This window comes from Theropithecus gelada, chromosome 19, assembly GCF_003255815.1.
Source record: "Theropithecus gelada isolate Dixy chromosome 19, Tgel_1.0, whole genome shotgun sequence".
NCBI lineage: Eukaryota > Metazoa > Chordata > Mammalia > Primates > Cercopithecidae > Theropithecus > Theropithecus gelada.
This window is the reverse complement of record NC_037687.1, coordinates 23660354-23677134: the sequence shown is the minus strand read 5'-3', so window position 1 is coordinate 23677134 and position 16781 is coordinate 23660354. Positions and strand designations below refer to the sequence as shown.

Genomic DNA, 16781 nt, shown 5'->3' with positions numbered 1-16781 from the left:
AACTCCCGGCCTCATGTGATCCACCCGCCTTGGTCTCCCAAAGTGCTGTGATTACAGGTGTGAGCCACCGCGCCCGGCCTTGAACATTTTACGTCCTTTCTTCCAGCTGTTTCCGTTGGAACCTTAGAGGCAGTGGCTTGGTGAGTCATAGGCTCATCTCTGCCTAAGAAGATATCATGATTCCAGGAGAAAAGCCCAGGGTGGGACTGGGCAGGACATGTTGGGGCTCCTGATGTCCCTGCCTGGCTGGTCCCTGTAAGATCTTCTGTGCACAGGGCTTGGGGTTCATGGTCTATCCTTTTTTTTTTTTTTTTTTTTTTTGATGCAGGGTGTTAATCTGTCATCCAGGCTGGAGTGCAAGGGCTCAGTCATGGCTCACTGCAGCCTCGACCTGGCAGGCTCAAGCAATCCTCCCACCTCAGCCTCCTGAGTAGCTGGGATTACAGAAACCTGCCAACATAATCAGCTAATTTTTTTTGATGGAGTCTCACTCGCTCTGTTGCCCAGGCTGGAGTGCAGTGGCACAATCTCGGCTCACTGCAAGCTCCGCCTTCCAGGTTCACACCATTCTCCTGCCTCAGCCTCCCAAGTAGCTGGGACTACAGGTGCCCGCCACCACACCTGACTAATTTTTTGTATCTTTAGTAGAGGTGGGGTTTCACCATGTTAGCCAGGATGGTCTCGATCTCCTGATCTCGTGATCCACCCGCCTCAGCCTCCCCAAGTGCTGGGATTACAGGCATGAGTCACCGCACCCGGCCATGACCAGCTAATTTGGGTATTTTTGGTAGAGATGGGGTTTCACCATGTTGGCCAGGCTGGTCTTGAACTCCTGGCCTCAAGTGATCTGCCTGCCTCAGCCTCCCAAAGTGCTGGGATTACAGGTGTGAGCCACCGCTCAACAGCCCAACATATGAATTTTATTTTATTTTAGTTTAGTTTAGTTTAGTTTGGTTTGGTTTCGTTTGGTTTGAGACAGAGTCTTGCTCTGTCACCCAGGCTGGAGTTCAGTGGTGCAGTCTCAGCTCACTGCAACCTCCACCTTTCAGGTTCAAGCGATTCTCCTACCTCAGCCTCCTGAATAGCTGGGATTGCAGCCACGCACCATCACACCTGGCTAATTTTTGTATTGTTAGTACAGACGGGGTTTCACCACCTTGGCCAGGCTGGTCTCGAACTACTGACCTCAAGCAATTCACCTGCCTCAGCCTCGCGGAGTGATGGGATTACACGTGTGAGCCACCACATCCAGGCTCCAACATATGAATTTTAAAGAGACATAATTCAGCTCCTGTACCTTTGGGTCCTTCTATAAACCAGACGCTCTCCTCGGGAGTCCCCTTTGCATTCCAGCGTGCCGCCCCATCCTGTCCCATGGTGAGAATGCAATCTTCATTCCAGTAACACTCAGGGCCAGGCACTGTTCCAACACACACACATACATACACACACACACACACACCCCCCTCTTAAATCCTCACAACCTCACGATAAACTGGGGCCACACAGCCATGAAGAGACAAAGGGACCTGCCTGGTTATTGGGCAAGTGTAAAAACTAACCCAGGTGGCACTTTGATCTTGGACTTCCAGATTCTGGAACTGGGAGAAAATAGATTTCTGCTATCTAAGCCACCCAGCCTGTGACACTGTTGAAAAATCAGTCTACAATGATCTGGGTCCAGAACCTAACTCCATTTTAGCCCTCATAGCGCCTTTGTGGCAAGTCAGAAAGACTCGTGCTCTGCACTGACCATTGCTAAAACATCCTTTCAGCCCCTCAAATGACTCAACATAGAATTACCATATGCCGGCCGGGCGCGGTGGCTCACGCCTGTAATCCCAGCACTTTGGGAGGCCGAGACGGGGGATCACAAGGTCAGGAGATCGAGACCATCCTGGCTAACACGGTGAAACCCCATCTCTACTAAAATATACAAAAAACTAGCCGGGCGAGGTGGCGGGCGCCTGTAGTCCCAGCTACTCGGGAGGCTGAGGCAGGAGAATGGCGTAAACCCGGGAGGCGGAGCTTGCAGTGAGCTGAGATCCGGCCACTGCACTCCAGCCTGGGCGACAGAGCGAGACTCCGTCTCAAAAAAAAAAAGAAAAAAAAAAACAACAAAAAAACAATTACCATATGCCCCGGGATTCCTCTCCTAAACATGTCTACCCAAAAGAAATGAAAACATATATCTACATAGAAATTTGCACACAGCATATTCATCATGTTTTTATGTTCATAGCATATTCATGATAGCCAAAAAATGCAAACAACCCAAATGTCCATCAACTGATGAATGGATAAAGAAAATGTATCCATTCTATGAAACATTGCTCAGCCATAAAAAAGAATACAGGCGGGAGGCTGAGGCAGGAGAATGGCGTGAACCTGGGAGGCGGAGCTTGCAGTGAACCAAGATCCGGCCACTGCACTCCAGCCTGGGCGACAGAGAGAGACTCTGTCTCAAAAAAAAAAAAAAAAAAAAAAAGGAGGCTGGGCACAGTGGCTCACGCCTGAAATCCCAACACTTTAGGAGACCAAGATGGGCAGATCACCTGAGGTCAGGAGTTTGAGACCAGCTGGCCAACATGGTGAAACCCTGTCTCTACTAAAAATACAAAATTAGCTGGGTGTGTCGGTGGGTGCCTGTAATCCTAGCTACTCGGGAGGCTGAGGCAGGAGAACTCGGAGAACTCCTTGAACTCAGGAGGTGGAGGTTGCAGTGAGCTGAGATTGTGCCACTGCACTCCAGCCTGGGTGACAGAGCGAGACTCTGTCTCTAAATAAATGGAACAGAGCATTGGATGACACATACCACACAACACTGAACACAGGATGCTGAGTGAAACAAGCCGGACACAAAGGACCACATATTGTATGACTCCATTGACATGAAACGTCCAGAATGGGGAAGTCCATAGAGACAGAAAGCAGATTAGTGGTTGCCAGGGGCTAGGGGGAAATTAGGGGGTTGGAGGGTGATGGCTAAGCAGTGTGGGATTTCTTTTTGAGGTGATGAAAATGTTTTAAAATCAGTCGTGGTGTTGGTCACACAACTCTGTGAATGAACTAACAGCCATTGAGTTGTACACTTCAAATGGGTGGGTATATGAATCTTCATTTTTACAAGAATTTCACCCGTGGTTATCCACAACGACTTAGAAAAGTGTCAGCTTCGTCGTGCATGATGGCTCACTCCTGCAGTCCCTGTACTTTGGGAGGCCAAGGAAGGAGGATCACTTGAGCCCAGGAGTTTGAGACCAGCCTGGGCAACATAGCAAGACCCCATCTCTACAAAAAATAAAATTAGCCAGGCGTGGTGGTGTGCTGTAGTTCCAGCTACTCTGGAGGCTGAGGTGGGAGGAGTGCTTGAAGCCAGGAGTTCAAGACTGCAGTGAGCAATGGTCATGCCACTGAACTCTAGCCTGGGTGACAGAGCAAGGCTCTGCCTCTAAAATACACACAGAGACACACACACACACACACACACAAAAAGTGCAAGCTTCCTGTTTCTCTTTTTGTTGTGTTTTCCAATCTTGCAGTTATAGATAACGGTTGTGCTGAGTGTATTCACACACACGCACACACACACACGTGCACACACTCTCCCTAATTAATTCTTGCAAACAAATTCCTGATGGCCCTGTGTGACTGCCGAGCCCTTGAAATACGGCTACTCCAAAGGGACTCATTATGAAAAGAGAGTGTCTGATAGCTCATTAATAATTGTTTTATATTGACGACTGTGCAAATGACAACACTTTGTATATTTTGGGATAAATAATATATACTCTTCCTTTTCTTTTCCTTTTTCCCTTTTCCTTTTCCTTTTTTTTCTTTTCTTTTCTTTTCTTTCTTTTTTTTTTTTTTTTTGAGACAGGGTCACCCTCTTGCCCAAGCTGCAGTGCAGTGTAGCATGATCATCACTCACTTCAGCCTTGATCTCCTGGGCTGAAGCGATCCACTTACCTCAGCTTCCTGAGTATCGGGGACTACAGATGTGTGTCACTAAGCCTGGCTAAGTTTTTTTTTTTTTTTTTGAGACGGAGTCTCACTCTGTCGCCCAGGCTGGAGTGCAGTGGCCGGATCTCAGCTCACTGCAAGCTCCGCCTCCCGGGTTTAGCCATTCTCCTGCCTCAGNTTTTTTTTTTTTTTTTTTTTTTTTTTTTGAGACGGAGTCTCACTCTGTCGCCCAGGCTGGAGTGCAGTGGCCGGATCTCAGCTCACTGCAAGCTCCGCCTCCCGGGTTTAGCCATTCTCCTGCCTCAGCCTCCCGAGTAGCTGGGACTACAGGCACCCGCCACCTCGCCCGGCTAGTTTTTTGTATTTTTTAGTAGAGACGGGGTTTCACCGTGTTAGCCAGGATGGTCTCGATCTCCTGACCTCGTGATCCACCCGTCTCGGCCTCCCAAAGTGCTGGGATTACAGGCTTGAGCCACCGCGCCCGGCCTTCCTGGCTAAGTTTTGTATTTTTGTAGAGATGAGGTTTTGCCATGTTGGCCAGGCTGGTCTTAAACTCCTGGGCTCAAGAGATCCACCTGCCTCGGCTTCCCAAAGTGCTGGGATTACAGGAGTGAGCCACTGCGCCCAGCCAAAATCCATTCTTAAAATTCACTTTTCTTGCTTCTTTTTTATTTATTGAAGATAGCCCCCTAGGAAACTGTTTTTCTTTCTTTCTCTCTTTCTCTTTCTTTCTTTTCCCTTCCTTCCTTCCTTCCTTCCTTCCTTCCTTCCTTCCTTCCTTCCTTCCTTCCTTCCTTCCTTCCTATCAATAGATGTAGAAAAAGCAACTCGAATTTTTTTTTTTTTTTTTTTTTTTTTGAGACAGCGTCTCCCTCTGTCTCCCAGGACTGGAGCGCAGTGGCACAATCTCAGCGCGCTGCAACCTCTGCCTCCCAGGTTCATGTGATTCTCCTGCCTCAGCCTCCCAAGTAGCCGGGATTACAGGCGTGCGCTACCGTGCCCAGCCTAGATTGGAGATTCACATGTCAAAAATGACATTTTGGGCTGGGCATGATGGCCCACGCCTGTAATCCCAGCACTTTGGGAGGCTGAGGTGGGTGGATCACCTGAGGTCAGTGCTGGCTGGCTGCAATTAGAAATTTTAACATTACTCATGCAGTTCGAATTTGGGGCTGGCTTTCCATTCCTGCTGAACAATGCTGCTCCGGAGACAACAGTCACATCACATCCATCTGTGGATCAGGAAGATCAGAGGAGGAACAAGTGGTGTAAAATGGGAGTGAGTAAGCAGTTTGCCCAGTTGCCATGGTAACCTTGCAATTAAACTGTCCTTAAACGTAAAAAAATCCAAACACAACAGTAGGGGGGTGGGTCTGGTGGCAAAAAAAAAAAAAAAAAAAAAAACAAAACGAGGTGTTTTGGTTTCCTATTTATTTGTTTATTAACAGATGCTTTGGGCTGAGCACGGTGGCTCATGCCTGTAATCCCAGTGCTTTGGGAGGCCGATGCTGGCGGATCACCCGAGGTCAGGAGTTCGAGACCAGCCTGGCCAACATGGTGAAAACCTGTCCACTAAAAATACAAAACTAGGCTGAGCGCAGTGACTCACACCTGTAATCCCAGCACTGTGGGAGGCTGAGGTGGGCGGATTACGAGGTCAGGAGTTTGAGACCAGCTTGCCCAACATAGCGAAACCCTGTCTCTACCAAAAATACAAAAAATTAGCTGGGCGTGGTGGTGGTCACCTGTAATCCCAGCTGAGGCTGGAGAATGGCTTGAAGCCAGGAGGCGGAGATTGCAGTGAGCCAAGATCACGCCACTGCACTCCAGCCTGGGTGACAGTGCGAGACTCTGTCTCAAAACAAACAAACAAACAAAAAACAAAACTAGCCGGGCATGATGGTACATGCCTGTAGTCCCAGCTACTTGGGAGGCTGAGGCAGGAGAATGACTTGAACCCGGGTGGTGGAGGTTGCAGTGAGCCGAGATTGCTCCATTGCACTCCAGCCTGGTCGACAGAGCAAGACTCCATCTCAAAAACAAACGAACAGAACAGATGCTTTTATAATGGTAAGTTCTCAGTAAATACTTGTCTTAGCCATCTTTCATGGAGCACTAGCTGTGGGCCAGCCTCTCTTCCAAATGCTTTCCTGGATTATTCCCTTTAATCCTCATGAGAACCCTTTGAGGCCAGGCATGGTGGCTCACCATGTAATCCTGTAATCCCAGCACTTTCAGAGGCTGAGGTGGGCGGATCACTTGAGGTTAGGAGTTTGAGACCAGCCTGGACAACATGGTGAAAACTTATCTCTACAAAAAATACAAACATTTGCCAGATGTGATGGTGTATGCTTGTAATCCCAGCTACTTGGGAGGCCTGTCATCCTTGCTACTTAGGAGGCTGAGGCAGGAGAATCGCTTGAACCTGGGAGGTGGAAGTTGAAGTGAACCATGATTGTGCCATTGCACTCCAGCCTGGATGATAGAGCAAGACTCCATCTCAAAAACAAAACAAAACAAAACAAAACACCACAAAAACAAAACAAAAAAACCCTTTGAGGTAGGGACGATGGTTGAGATATAAACCTACCAGCTGGGCTACAGAGCCAGATTCATATAGAGTAGGGGACAGCCTCATGGCCAACAAGGGACAGAGAAGCAAATGCATGTTTACAGTAGCTATGACTGACGTTCACAGGCCCCAGTCTGCTGTCCCTGTCACGGGAAATGCTTTCTTGCAAAATTCATGGCAGGTCTAACAATCATGCATATGCTCAAAGCGTGTGCAAAACCACAGGATTTATTGTGCATGCATAGTTCAGAATACAGGAACGTGTGTGGGAGTGAGGGCGGGTGCCATTGAGTGGGGCCTGTACCCTGCAAGTGAGGCCCATATATCCTGAATGGTGTCTTGCTCACAGATGGCGCCTGGGCCCCCCATTTGATACTGAGACCCGTATACTGTGAATGAGGCCAGTATCCTGAGTAAGTCGTGGTCCCACGCTACAAGGCCAGTGCCCCTTGTTTTAGGCCTATATAATCCTGAATTCCACCTGGCCACTGGAAGGGGGAATTGTAACCCCCAGTGAAGCCTGTACCCCCTGGAAGGAGGCTTCATATCCCCTGAATGAGGTCGGGTCTCCTCGAATGATTTCTGGCCCTCTGTGGTTTCGGCGTTTTTTGCTGGTTAATGAAAGTGGTGCTTCCAGGCCCCAAGTCCTTCTCATTGGGACCTTTAAGAGAAGCGTCTCAGGCCACAGCGACGCAGACCCCAGCTCAAGGCTGCACCGTTGCCATGGAGACGGTTGGGCGGGGGACAGGGGAGGGCGTGCGGATCCGTCTGCGCAGGCGCAGGCCGGAGCAGCCGCGTCGCAGCGGAACTGCTGAGATTGAGGTCCAGGGTACGCGCTCAGACGCCGCGCGAGCGCCAGGCAAGCGGCGGCTCCCACCTCCCACGCCCCTCCAGGTGCACTCGGCGCCGCCCCCCTGCACCTGGTCGCGGTGCCGAGTCACTCAGGCCTCTGTCAGAGAGGGAGGGAGCTGCCCTGGAAAGCAGACACGTAAGCCCCCTACGGATCCTCAGACAGCTCTGGAGAGGGGTCCCGAGGGAGGGTCACTGCGTCCAGCCGGCCAGCAGGTAGCTAGAACCCCCGAGGCCCGAGCCCCACTCCAGCCTTGCCACATTCACCGGAACCGGGACTCTAAGCCCTGCGGGTGGCTTGCCAGGGTTGCATTGACACCGTGCGCTGCAGCCCACCCCTATCTCGGGCTCCCTGCTGCTCCAAGATCAGCGCCGAGGGGGCTGCACCATGGCCATGAGCATTTTGCAGGACTGGTGCCGGAGCCTGGACGTGGACGCGCATAGGGCCCTGCTGGTCACCGGCATCCCGGAGGGCCTGGAGCAGGCAGACGTTGAAGCCGTCCTGCAGCCGACCCTCCTGCCCCTGGGCACGTTCAGGTTGCGACACATGAAGGGCTTGATGAACGAGAAGGCCCAGGCCGCCCTGGTGGAGTTTGTGGAGGACGTCAATCACGCTGCCATTCCCAGGGAGATCCCAGGCAAGGACGGGGTCTGGAGGGTTCTGTGGAAGGACCGTGCGCAGGACACGAGGGTCCTGAGGCAGATGAGACGCCTGCTGCTGGATGACGGACCCACGCAGGCCGCGGAGGCTGGGGCCCCCGGGGAGGCGCCCACCCCTCCAGCTTCGGAGACCCAGGCCCAGGATTCTGGGGAGGTGACAGGGCAGGCTGGCTCGCCTCTTGGGGCAGCCAGGAACGCAAGGAGGGGCCGTCGGGGTCGTAGAAACAGAACCAGACGCAACAGGTTGACCCAGAAGGGCAAGAAGAGAAGCCGAGGAGGGCGGCCGTCTGCTTCCGCGAGGAGTGAGGCTGAGGACTCTTCCGATGAGAGCCTGGGCATCGTGATCGAGGAGATCGACCAGGGGGACCTGAGCGGAGACGAGGACCAGAGTGCGCTGTACGCCACGCTCCAGGCGGCTGCCAGGGAGCTGGTTAGGCAGTGGGCGCCCTGCAGCTTGGAGGAGGAAGATGGTCCCCGCGAGTTCTTGGCTCTGGTCACTGTCACCGACAAAGCGAAGAAAGAAGAGGCAGAGAAGGAGCCAGCTGGGGCCGAATCCATCCGCTTGAACACCAAAGAAGACAAAAATGGCGTCCCCGACTTAGTGGCCCTGCTGGCTGTGAGAGACACCCCGGACGAGGAGCCGGTGGACAGCGACGCTTCGGAGAGCGACTCGCAGGAAAGTGAGGACCAAGAAACAGAGGGGTTGGATAATCCTGAGTTCGTGGCCATTGTGGCCTATACCGACCCGTCGGACCCCTGGGCCCGGGAGGAGATGTTGAAAATCGCTTCTGTCATCGAGTCTCTAGGCTGGAGCGACGAGAAAGACAAGCGAGACGCCCTCCGACAGGTCTTGTCCGTTATGTCCAAGGACACTAACGGGACCCGCGTGAAGGTGGAGGAGGCGGGCCGCGAGGTGGACGCCGTGGTCCTGCGCAAGGCCGGGGACGACGGGGACCTCCGGGAGTGCATTTCCACCTTGGCGCAGCCAGATCTCCCTCCCCAGGCGAAGAAGGCTGGGTGTGGCCTCTTCGGGGGCTGGAGCGAGCACGGTGAGGACGAGGGGGGCCTTCTGGAGCTGGTGGCGCTCCTGGCTGCCCAGGACATGGCGGAGGTGATGAAGGAGGAAAAAGAAAACGCCTGGGAAGGCGGGAAGTACAAATACCCCAAAGGCAAACTGGGGGAGGTATTGGCGCTCCTGGCCGCCCGGGAGAACATGGGGTCCAACGAGGGGTCAGAGGAGGCTTCGGACGAACAGTCCGAGGAGGAGTCGGAGGACACCGAGAGTGAGGCGTCGGAGCCCGAGGACAGGGCGTCCAGGAAGCCCCGGGCCAAGAGGGCGCGCACCGCCCCCAGGGGCCTGACTCCGGCCGGCGCGCCCCCCACCGCGTCCGGGGCCCGCAAAACCCGCGGGGGCGGCCGAGGCCGAGGCCGGGGCGTCACTCCCGAGAAGAAAGCCGGGAGCCGGGGCTCGGCCCAGGACGACGCCGCGGGAAGCCGGAAGAAGAAGGGGAGCGCGGGCGCCGGGGCCAATGCCAGGGCAGGCGAGGCCAAGGGCCAGGCGCCCACTGGATCCAAGGCCGCACGCGGGAAGAAGGCCCGTCGGGGCCGGAGGCTGCCCCCCAAATGCCGCTAGTGGCCCCCCAGGAAGCCGCCCAGGCTGCGAGCAGGCCCCGCAGGGCGCCTGCCCGAGTGTGGCCCCCGCCCTCCCCTTCCCTTTTCCTGCCCTCCGCAGACGGGATCTCCTCGCTTCACTGCACGCCCGGGCCGCGTTTTGCCGGCGTCATGTTTCCCTCTCGGGCCCTAGTGGGCTCGGAGCGCCAGCGATCCCGACGGAGGAAGCCCGAATGGGAGGAGGAAGGAGAAGTGGGCCCCTGAGGCAGCAGCCCAGGGCCGAGATGGGGACGCGCTGAGTGGACCAGGGTTGGGGGGCCCGGGTCGCCCCCGCAGGGTGTGTGTGTGGACGCCAGGCACCTGCAGAGGCGAGCAGGGCTCTTCGTGGCGCTCTCGGGGCCTGCGCCTGGCAGGGACTGTCGGCCGCTGTCGCCCCTACCCCAGTCTGACTCTGCCCTGGGTCTGTGGTGGAGGCTTGGTCACCAGCTGCGCAGCGCGTGCCAGGGCGCAACTCTCAGCGAGGGGAGGCCCCAGCTCCCAGCCAGGGAAAGAGATGATTCCAGAAAGGACAGGCTGAGAGACAGAAGGTGGTTGGGAAGGGGAGGAGGAGGAAAGGGGAGAGGAACGGTGGGGGAAGGGAAGGAGGAGGAGGAGTGGGAGGAGGAAGAGCAGAGGGAAGACCATGCCAGCCCTGCCCACCGGGAAGCCCCTGACACACAGGAACCAGCTCCAGGCCAAGGCCACCTGCCCCGACCACAAGTTGAATTTGTCACTCAAACTGCAGTGTTTCCCAACATTCTAATTATTTGTGGAGGTGTTCCATTTGGGGTAATTCACATAAAATCCAGAGTTTTGGCTCTTCTGGGCTGCGTGGGCCCTTGCCCCCTCCCATAGGTTGTGGCTCCCCTGGTCCTCTCTATCCTCTGGAGCTGGCCCATCGCTCAGCACTGGCCTTGCAGCACTTACTAAAGGCCTTGAAAATGCCTGGGTTCACCCCCTGAGTGAATTAAAGCCAGAGGGGCCTCTGAAGGGCACTGTGAGAGACAGAGGCTCGCCTGGGCAGTGCAGAAGCCACCCACGTGTCCCTCCTTACAGGGGATGAAATGACCTGGGGAGGAAACCCCAGCCCTTCCCCGGAGCTTCCAGAGTAGGCGGCCAGTACTGTGAGGCTTCACCACCTGCTGTCCCAAGCAAGCTTGAGTTGTGTGTGAGTCCGCGCCGTGCTGTCCTGTACCATATGCTTCAGCTCCCCCAACCCCTGCTGAGCTTGATTTTTCCCTAAATATCAGTCTCCACGGGACCCCACATTCGTTCATGCCTTCTTGTCCCTAGGGTAATGTGTGTGTTTCCTCGTCCCAATTTCTATCCCTTGGCAGTGAGGAGCCCATCGTGCCAGGGGGCCCTGCCCTGCTTGTCCCTGGGAAGGAATGGGGGGCCTGGGTGTGACCTCAGAGCCCGGACCAGACTGTCCCAGTCCCATGTCAGGGACACCCAGATGCAGATGCTGTCTGAGACCTGCTGCAGGGCGTGGGTGCTCCTCCCTGCTTGGAGGCTGTTCCTGGATGGCGACCCACCCACTGAGGACCAGGCCAGGTGCGCCTAGAGCTGGGCACAGCAGCCTGTGGTGTTGCCTGTGGGTGGAGAGGGCCCCAGGTGTGCTTCTCCCGTAGCGGTCCTAAACTTCTGTCCCTGTGCACTGTGTCACCTGGATCATCCAGTAAAGTGAAATTCAGCACTGTGCTCTCTCTGTGCTCTGGGCGATGGGACAGGGGGAATGTGGGAGCGTGGGCCACAGATGTCCACGGTCTTGACTGTGGTTTGCCCAGAATACCTGGGAACTGTCCTGTCACTAGTTTACATACACTGTCCTTTGCTGCTTCAGGCTCCCTGCCTGACTCTCCCTACCCAGCAGCAGCATTTCACCCCTTGCAGATCTGAGCCAGCTTCCACTCCCACCCTTGACACCTCCCCACTTCCAGCCTCAGGCCTCAGCCTCAGCTCAGAAGCCCCTGGACATCCATGGAGACCCTGCCCAGCCAATCGCCACCATAGCTTCCACCCAGATACACTCTGCGAGGCCACAGCTGCATGTACCCACCCCCCAGCCTCCACCCCTAGCCTGCGCCCTGGACCTCAGCCTCAGCCTTCCATCCTACCTGAGTTTTCTGCCTCCCTCCATCCCGTGTACCCCCCTACCACACATGGCTGCCAGAGGAGTCCTCTCAGAAGTCACACCTGGGGGTCTGTTCAACTGGGGTCTGTTCAACAACATGCTTTGGGCCGGGCACGGTGGCTCAAACCTGTAATCCCAGCACTTTGGGAGGCCGAGACAGGTGGATCACAAGGTCAGGAGATTGAGACCATCCTGGCTAACACGATGAAACCCCGTCTCTACTAAAAAATACAAAAATCTAGCCGGGCGAGGTGGCGGGCACCTGTAGTCCCAGCTACTCGGGAGGCTGAGGCGGAAGAATGGCGTAAACCCGGGAGGCGGAGCTTGCAGTGAGCTGAGATCCGGCCACTGCACTCCAGCCTGGGCAACAGAGCGAGACTCCATTTCAAAAAACAAAAAAACAAAAAAAAACCATGCTTTGTTCAACTAGGTAATCACACGGGACAAATTGGATTTAAATGTAATTAAGATTAAATAAAATTACACATGCATGTCCTCAGTCTTCCCAGCCACGTCACAAGTGCTCAAGAGCCACACGTGGCCAGTGGCTACCACATTGTACAGTGCTGGTGCGGGACATTGCCACCATTGCACACAGCTCTCCTGCACAGCTCAGGTCTACACACTCTACCCCCATCTCACCCTCTGCCTCGTTTCCCCCTGCCCTCTCTGTGTCTCCTGTGGCTTCAGCCACCCAGGTCTCCAGGGCACACCAGGCATATTCCTGCCTCAGGGCCTTTGCACTGCTCTTCCTGCAGCCTGGAGTGCCTTTCCTCGGGCTATAGGCGTGGCTCCCACCTTCGAGACATTCAGACCTTTCTTCAAATGTCACATTCCCAGGGAGGGCTTCCCTGACCACCTATAAAAATGTAACTCTTTCTGGCAGGCCAGGCACGGTGGCTCACGCCTGTAATCCCAGCACTTTGGGAGGCCGAGGCGGATGGATCATGAGATCAGGAATTCAAGACCAGCCTGGCCAAGATGGTGAAACCTTGTCTCTACTAAAAATACAAAAATTAGTCTGATGTGGTGGTACACACCTGTAATCCCAGCTACTTGGGAGGCTGAGGCAGAAGAATCGCTTGAACCCGGGAGGCAGAAGTTGCAGTGAGCCGAGATTGGGCTGCTATGCTCCAGCCTGGGTGACAGAGCAAGACTCCGTCTCAAAAAAAAAAAAAAAAAAAAGTAACCCTTTCTGCACTTCCTCCCTTTATTTTTCAGAGCTGTGACTGCCCCCGGCACACTCATTTGTTTCTCAGTAGCGGGCCGACTGTACTTGTCAGGGAGGTTAATAGAGGAAATTGGTGACTGGGGTATTGCAATCAGGAAGTGCAAAAACAGGGAGGTCGGTTTGTCCCAATATTAGCAATGCAGGGAGCTGCTCCCTCCCGAGGGCTGGAGGAGCCACGTGGGAAATGCTGCTGGTCAGAGTCTGGTTAGGGCCACTGCAGCCCTAACATTACCCCAAATGGCGTCCCTTTCCTCCTGCTTTCCAACTGCCCCCAGCGCCCCGTGATCTCGCAGCCCCTGCAGAGGACCTTGAGCTGTGACTGTGGGGACCTATGCGGCATGGGGGCAGGTGGGCGTGGCGGGGAGAGGCGCCGCAGAGCGGCTCAGGGCCAGCTCCGTAGGGAGAAAGTGTGTCTTGGCCTGTCCCGTTCATGTCCACAGCCCCAGCACAGCCCTGGCACGAGGCGGCTGCTGTTCCTTGTTGAATGACTGAGGGTCGGAATGAACCACGTGGACTGGGGGAGTCAGACCCCAGACACGCCTGGTGGGGAATGTGCTGGAAAGAAATATTGTTTTCATTCCCTCATTCCTGGAGGGAGTGTTCCCGAGGGGATGGGGAGGAGCGTTTGCGGTCGAAGAAGCAGCTGCGTAAAGGCCTTGAGGTCCGGCAGGGAAGGGTCCCGGCGCACAGAGACCAGCACAGGCGTCAGCAGCCGGTCTGTCCCGCTCGTGGAGCCTCTGGCGGCGGGTGGAGCGGAGCGCGGCTGCCCCCTCCTGGGAGAGAAGGCGACAGTCTGGGAGGAGCCCGCAGCGCCATCCGCGCAGTCCATGAGATTTATCCAGGGCAGGTGCGTCCCAGGCCCTGTTCTAGGTGTAGGAAACAGGACCCTCCCGCAGGGAGCATGCGGTGGGGATGTTGGGGTTATGCTCCCTAGATGAGGACGAAATCCATGCATTAGGGGATGAGACCTGAAACAAAAGTCCGGCAAGCAGGGGCCCGAGGAGGACCGGGACAGGAGAGGGTTTACAGTCGTCATAAACGGGGTGGCCTGGGAAGCCCTCACTGAGAAGATGACAAGTGTGGCGCGATCACGACTCACTGCAGCCTCGAACTGCTGGGCTCAAGCGATCCTCCCACTTCAGCCTCCCTCTGGAGTAGCTGGGACCACAGGCACGCGCCACCAAGCCTCGCTACTTTTTGTGTTTTTTTGTAGAGACGGAGGAGGTGCAAAGACCCGAAGGAGGTGCGGCCGCGGTTGCCTGGGGGAAGTGCATGACCCAGGTGTAGGAAGAGCCAGGGCAAAAACCCCAGGCCAAGAATATGACTATAGGGGGTTATTAGCGTGTAATTACTGCCCCTCCCGTGGAGCGGAGGCAGTGACGCCAAAGAAGGCCGCCTGCCCCCATGGTGGTGCTGTCTGGCTGGATTTTCCACCTGAGGCAGCAAATGAGCATGAAGAGGTCGCTGGAGTAGGGCGTGCAGACTGGCAGGGCCTTAGGGTCTCGTTAAGCGCTGGGGAGCCATGGAAGGGATTTGAGCAGGAGAGGGAGAGGTTTGTGCTTTAGGTCTGCCGTGTGCAGGGTGCAAGGCTGGAGCAGGAGGAGGCTGGGGCAGGAACCTGGCGGACAGGCCTAAGGCTGGACCGGCTCAGGGTAGTGGGGATGGCAGGAAGTGGGTGAAGAGTTTTCAGGAGGGTGATTTCAGCTGACCAGGTGACTGGCAGGCTGAGGTTTTGTGTGTGTGTGTGTCTGTGTCTGTGTGTGTGTGTGTGTGTGTGTGTCTGTGTGGATCTGGATCTGGGGGTGGACACATTCGAATGTATATGTCTGTGCGTCTTTACTTGGCTCTGTAGAGAGGAGGGCAGGATGAAGGAGGGAAGAGGATGAAGGCAGGTTTTCACCCCCATTTCCCAGATAGAGAAACCAAGGCTCAGAGAGGCAAGGAAGGGAGCTCCAACCCACGTTTGTCTTACTCTACGGCCCCCTCGAAAAATCGGCCCTCCCGATCCCAGGGGAGGGACAGAATGGTCCCCCCCCGAGGGTGAGGCCAAGGTATCCTGGGGTCCAGACCCCAGACCCTCCCTGACTCCTTCCCTTTTTCCCCTCCCCCCGCCCCATCCCACCGCGAAGCATCCTGGGGTCAAGATCATTTCCTCTAGAGGCTGAACGTGTCTTGGCCCCTCCGCCTGCTTAAGCGGGAGATGAGCGATCCCCAGACTCCTGGGAATGTGGCCACGTCCTAGAACTGCCAGGAGGGAAGAGGGGCCGCAGACGACGACCCTTCCGGTTGCCCCCACAACCTACGACTCCAGCGGGCGAAGAATCCGCGCGAGTTGCGGTGCCCGCTGATTCCACCAGGGGGCACCCCAGTTCCGCCGTTTAAAATCGTGCGGGCCTTGGCGCTTCCCCAGCGCTCGGGGTGCTCTGGCCACTGGCACAGCGCCTTAAAGGGACAGGTCTCCCTGGTCTTTGAACGCCAGGCTGGGGAAAGCGGACTTTCCTGCAGGACAGCGGTTCTCAAAGTCAGGTCCTGGTCCAGCTGCGTCAACGTCTCCTGGGAACTAGATACACTTTCTCGGGCCCACCCTAGACCTACAAAACCCCTTTGGGGGTGGGGCCCAGCAAGCTGCATTTTCAAAGGACCCCTAGGTGCCTGCGATGCGGGACCAGTTTGAGAACCACGGCTGTGGGGTTTGATGGTCTCTAGGACCCCTAGGGTCGCGGTTATCAGTCCCGGCTGCCCATTGCTTAGAATCACCCGGGAAGCTTTAGGGACTGTTGCTGCCCCAGCCGTGCCCTGCACCATTCAGAGATTCCGAGAGCGGCTCCCGTGTGCAGGCTGGACATGGGCTCTGGGTCTTTCCAGGGGCAGCCGGGGTGGGGACCGCTGCCCTGGGGTCCCTGTCAGGGCTGAGGTGTGCCGTGAAGAGCTGGCCGCCGCTGATACGTAGCAAAAATAAGACGAGATGACCTCACAAACACATCACACCCTCTTCAGTCCCCTGGGCAGTGCTGGGAGGAAAGTTCTGCTATGATCCCCATTTCCCATGAGGATGTGGAGGCACTGAGAGGTCAAGTAATCAGCCCAAAGTCACACAGCTTGCAAGGGGCAGTGCTGGGGGAGTCAGGCAGCGGGGCTCCAAACCCGTCCTCCCATCTCTAACACATTTCCTCTTCTCTTGTCACACCCTGTGAGCCTGGGAGGAAGAGCCAGAAAGCACCCCCAATCCCTGTCTCAGGGTAGCATCTCTCCCCTTCATGTCTGTGTTCTGGAATCACCTGTGGCCTCTCATTTTTCTCTTTAGTGACAGTGAGGGGTGGCTGGACTGGTCCAGATGAAGGCTGACCTGGAGTCAAGTCTCTGGTTTTCCGGGGCATTTGAAACCATACCCCAGAGGCATCAACTGGCTACCTCGGGGGAACTGGCCCTGCAGACTCCATTTGAAACCCCCTTGATTTGAAAATATTGGCGCCTTGGCCGGGCGCGGTGGCTCAAGCCTGTAATCCCAGCACTTTGGGAGGCCGAGACGGGCGGATCATGAGGTCAGGAGATCGAGACCATCCTGGCTAACACGGTGAAACCCCATCTCTACTAAAAAAATACAAAAAACTAGCTGGGTGAGGTGGCGGGCGCCTGTAGTCCCAGCTACTTGGGAGGCTGAGGCAGGAGACTGGCGTGAACCCGGGAGGCAGAGCTTGCAGTGAGCTGAGATCCGGCCACTG

The 16781-nt window shown here is 55.7% G+C and overlaps 1 protein-coding gene across 1 annotated transcript; it reads left to right on the top strand.

Moving 5' to 3' along the window:
- Positions 1–6748: 6748 nt before the first annotated feature.
- PNMA8B (PNMA family member 8B) lies at positions 6749–11394 on the top strand. Its single transcript, XM_025365762.1, has one exon. It carries the CDS (start codon positions 7773–7775, stop codon positions 9675–9677), a length of 1905 nt encoding a protein of 634 aa, XP_025221547.1. The 5' UTR covers positions 6749–7772; the 3' UTR covers positions 9678–11394.
- Positions 11395–16781: the final 5387 nt, after the last annotated feature.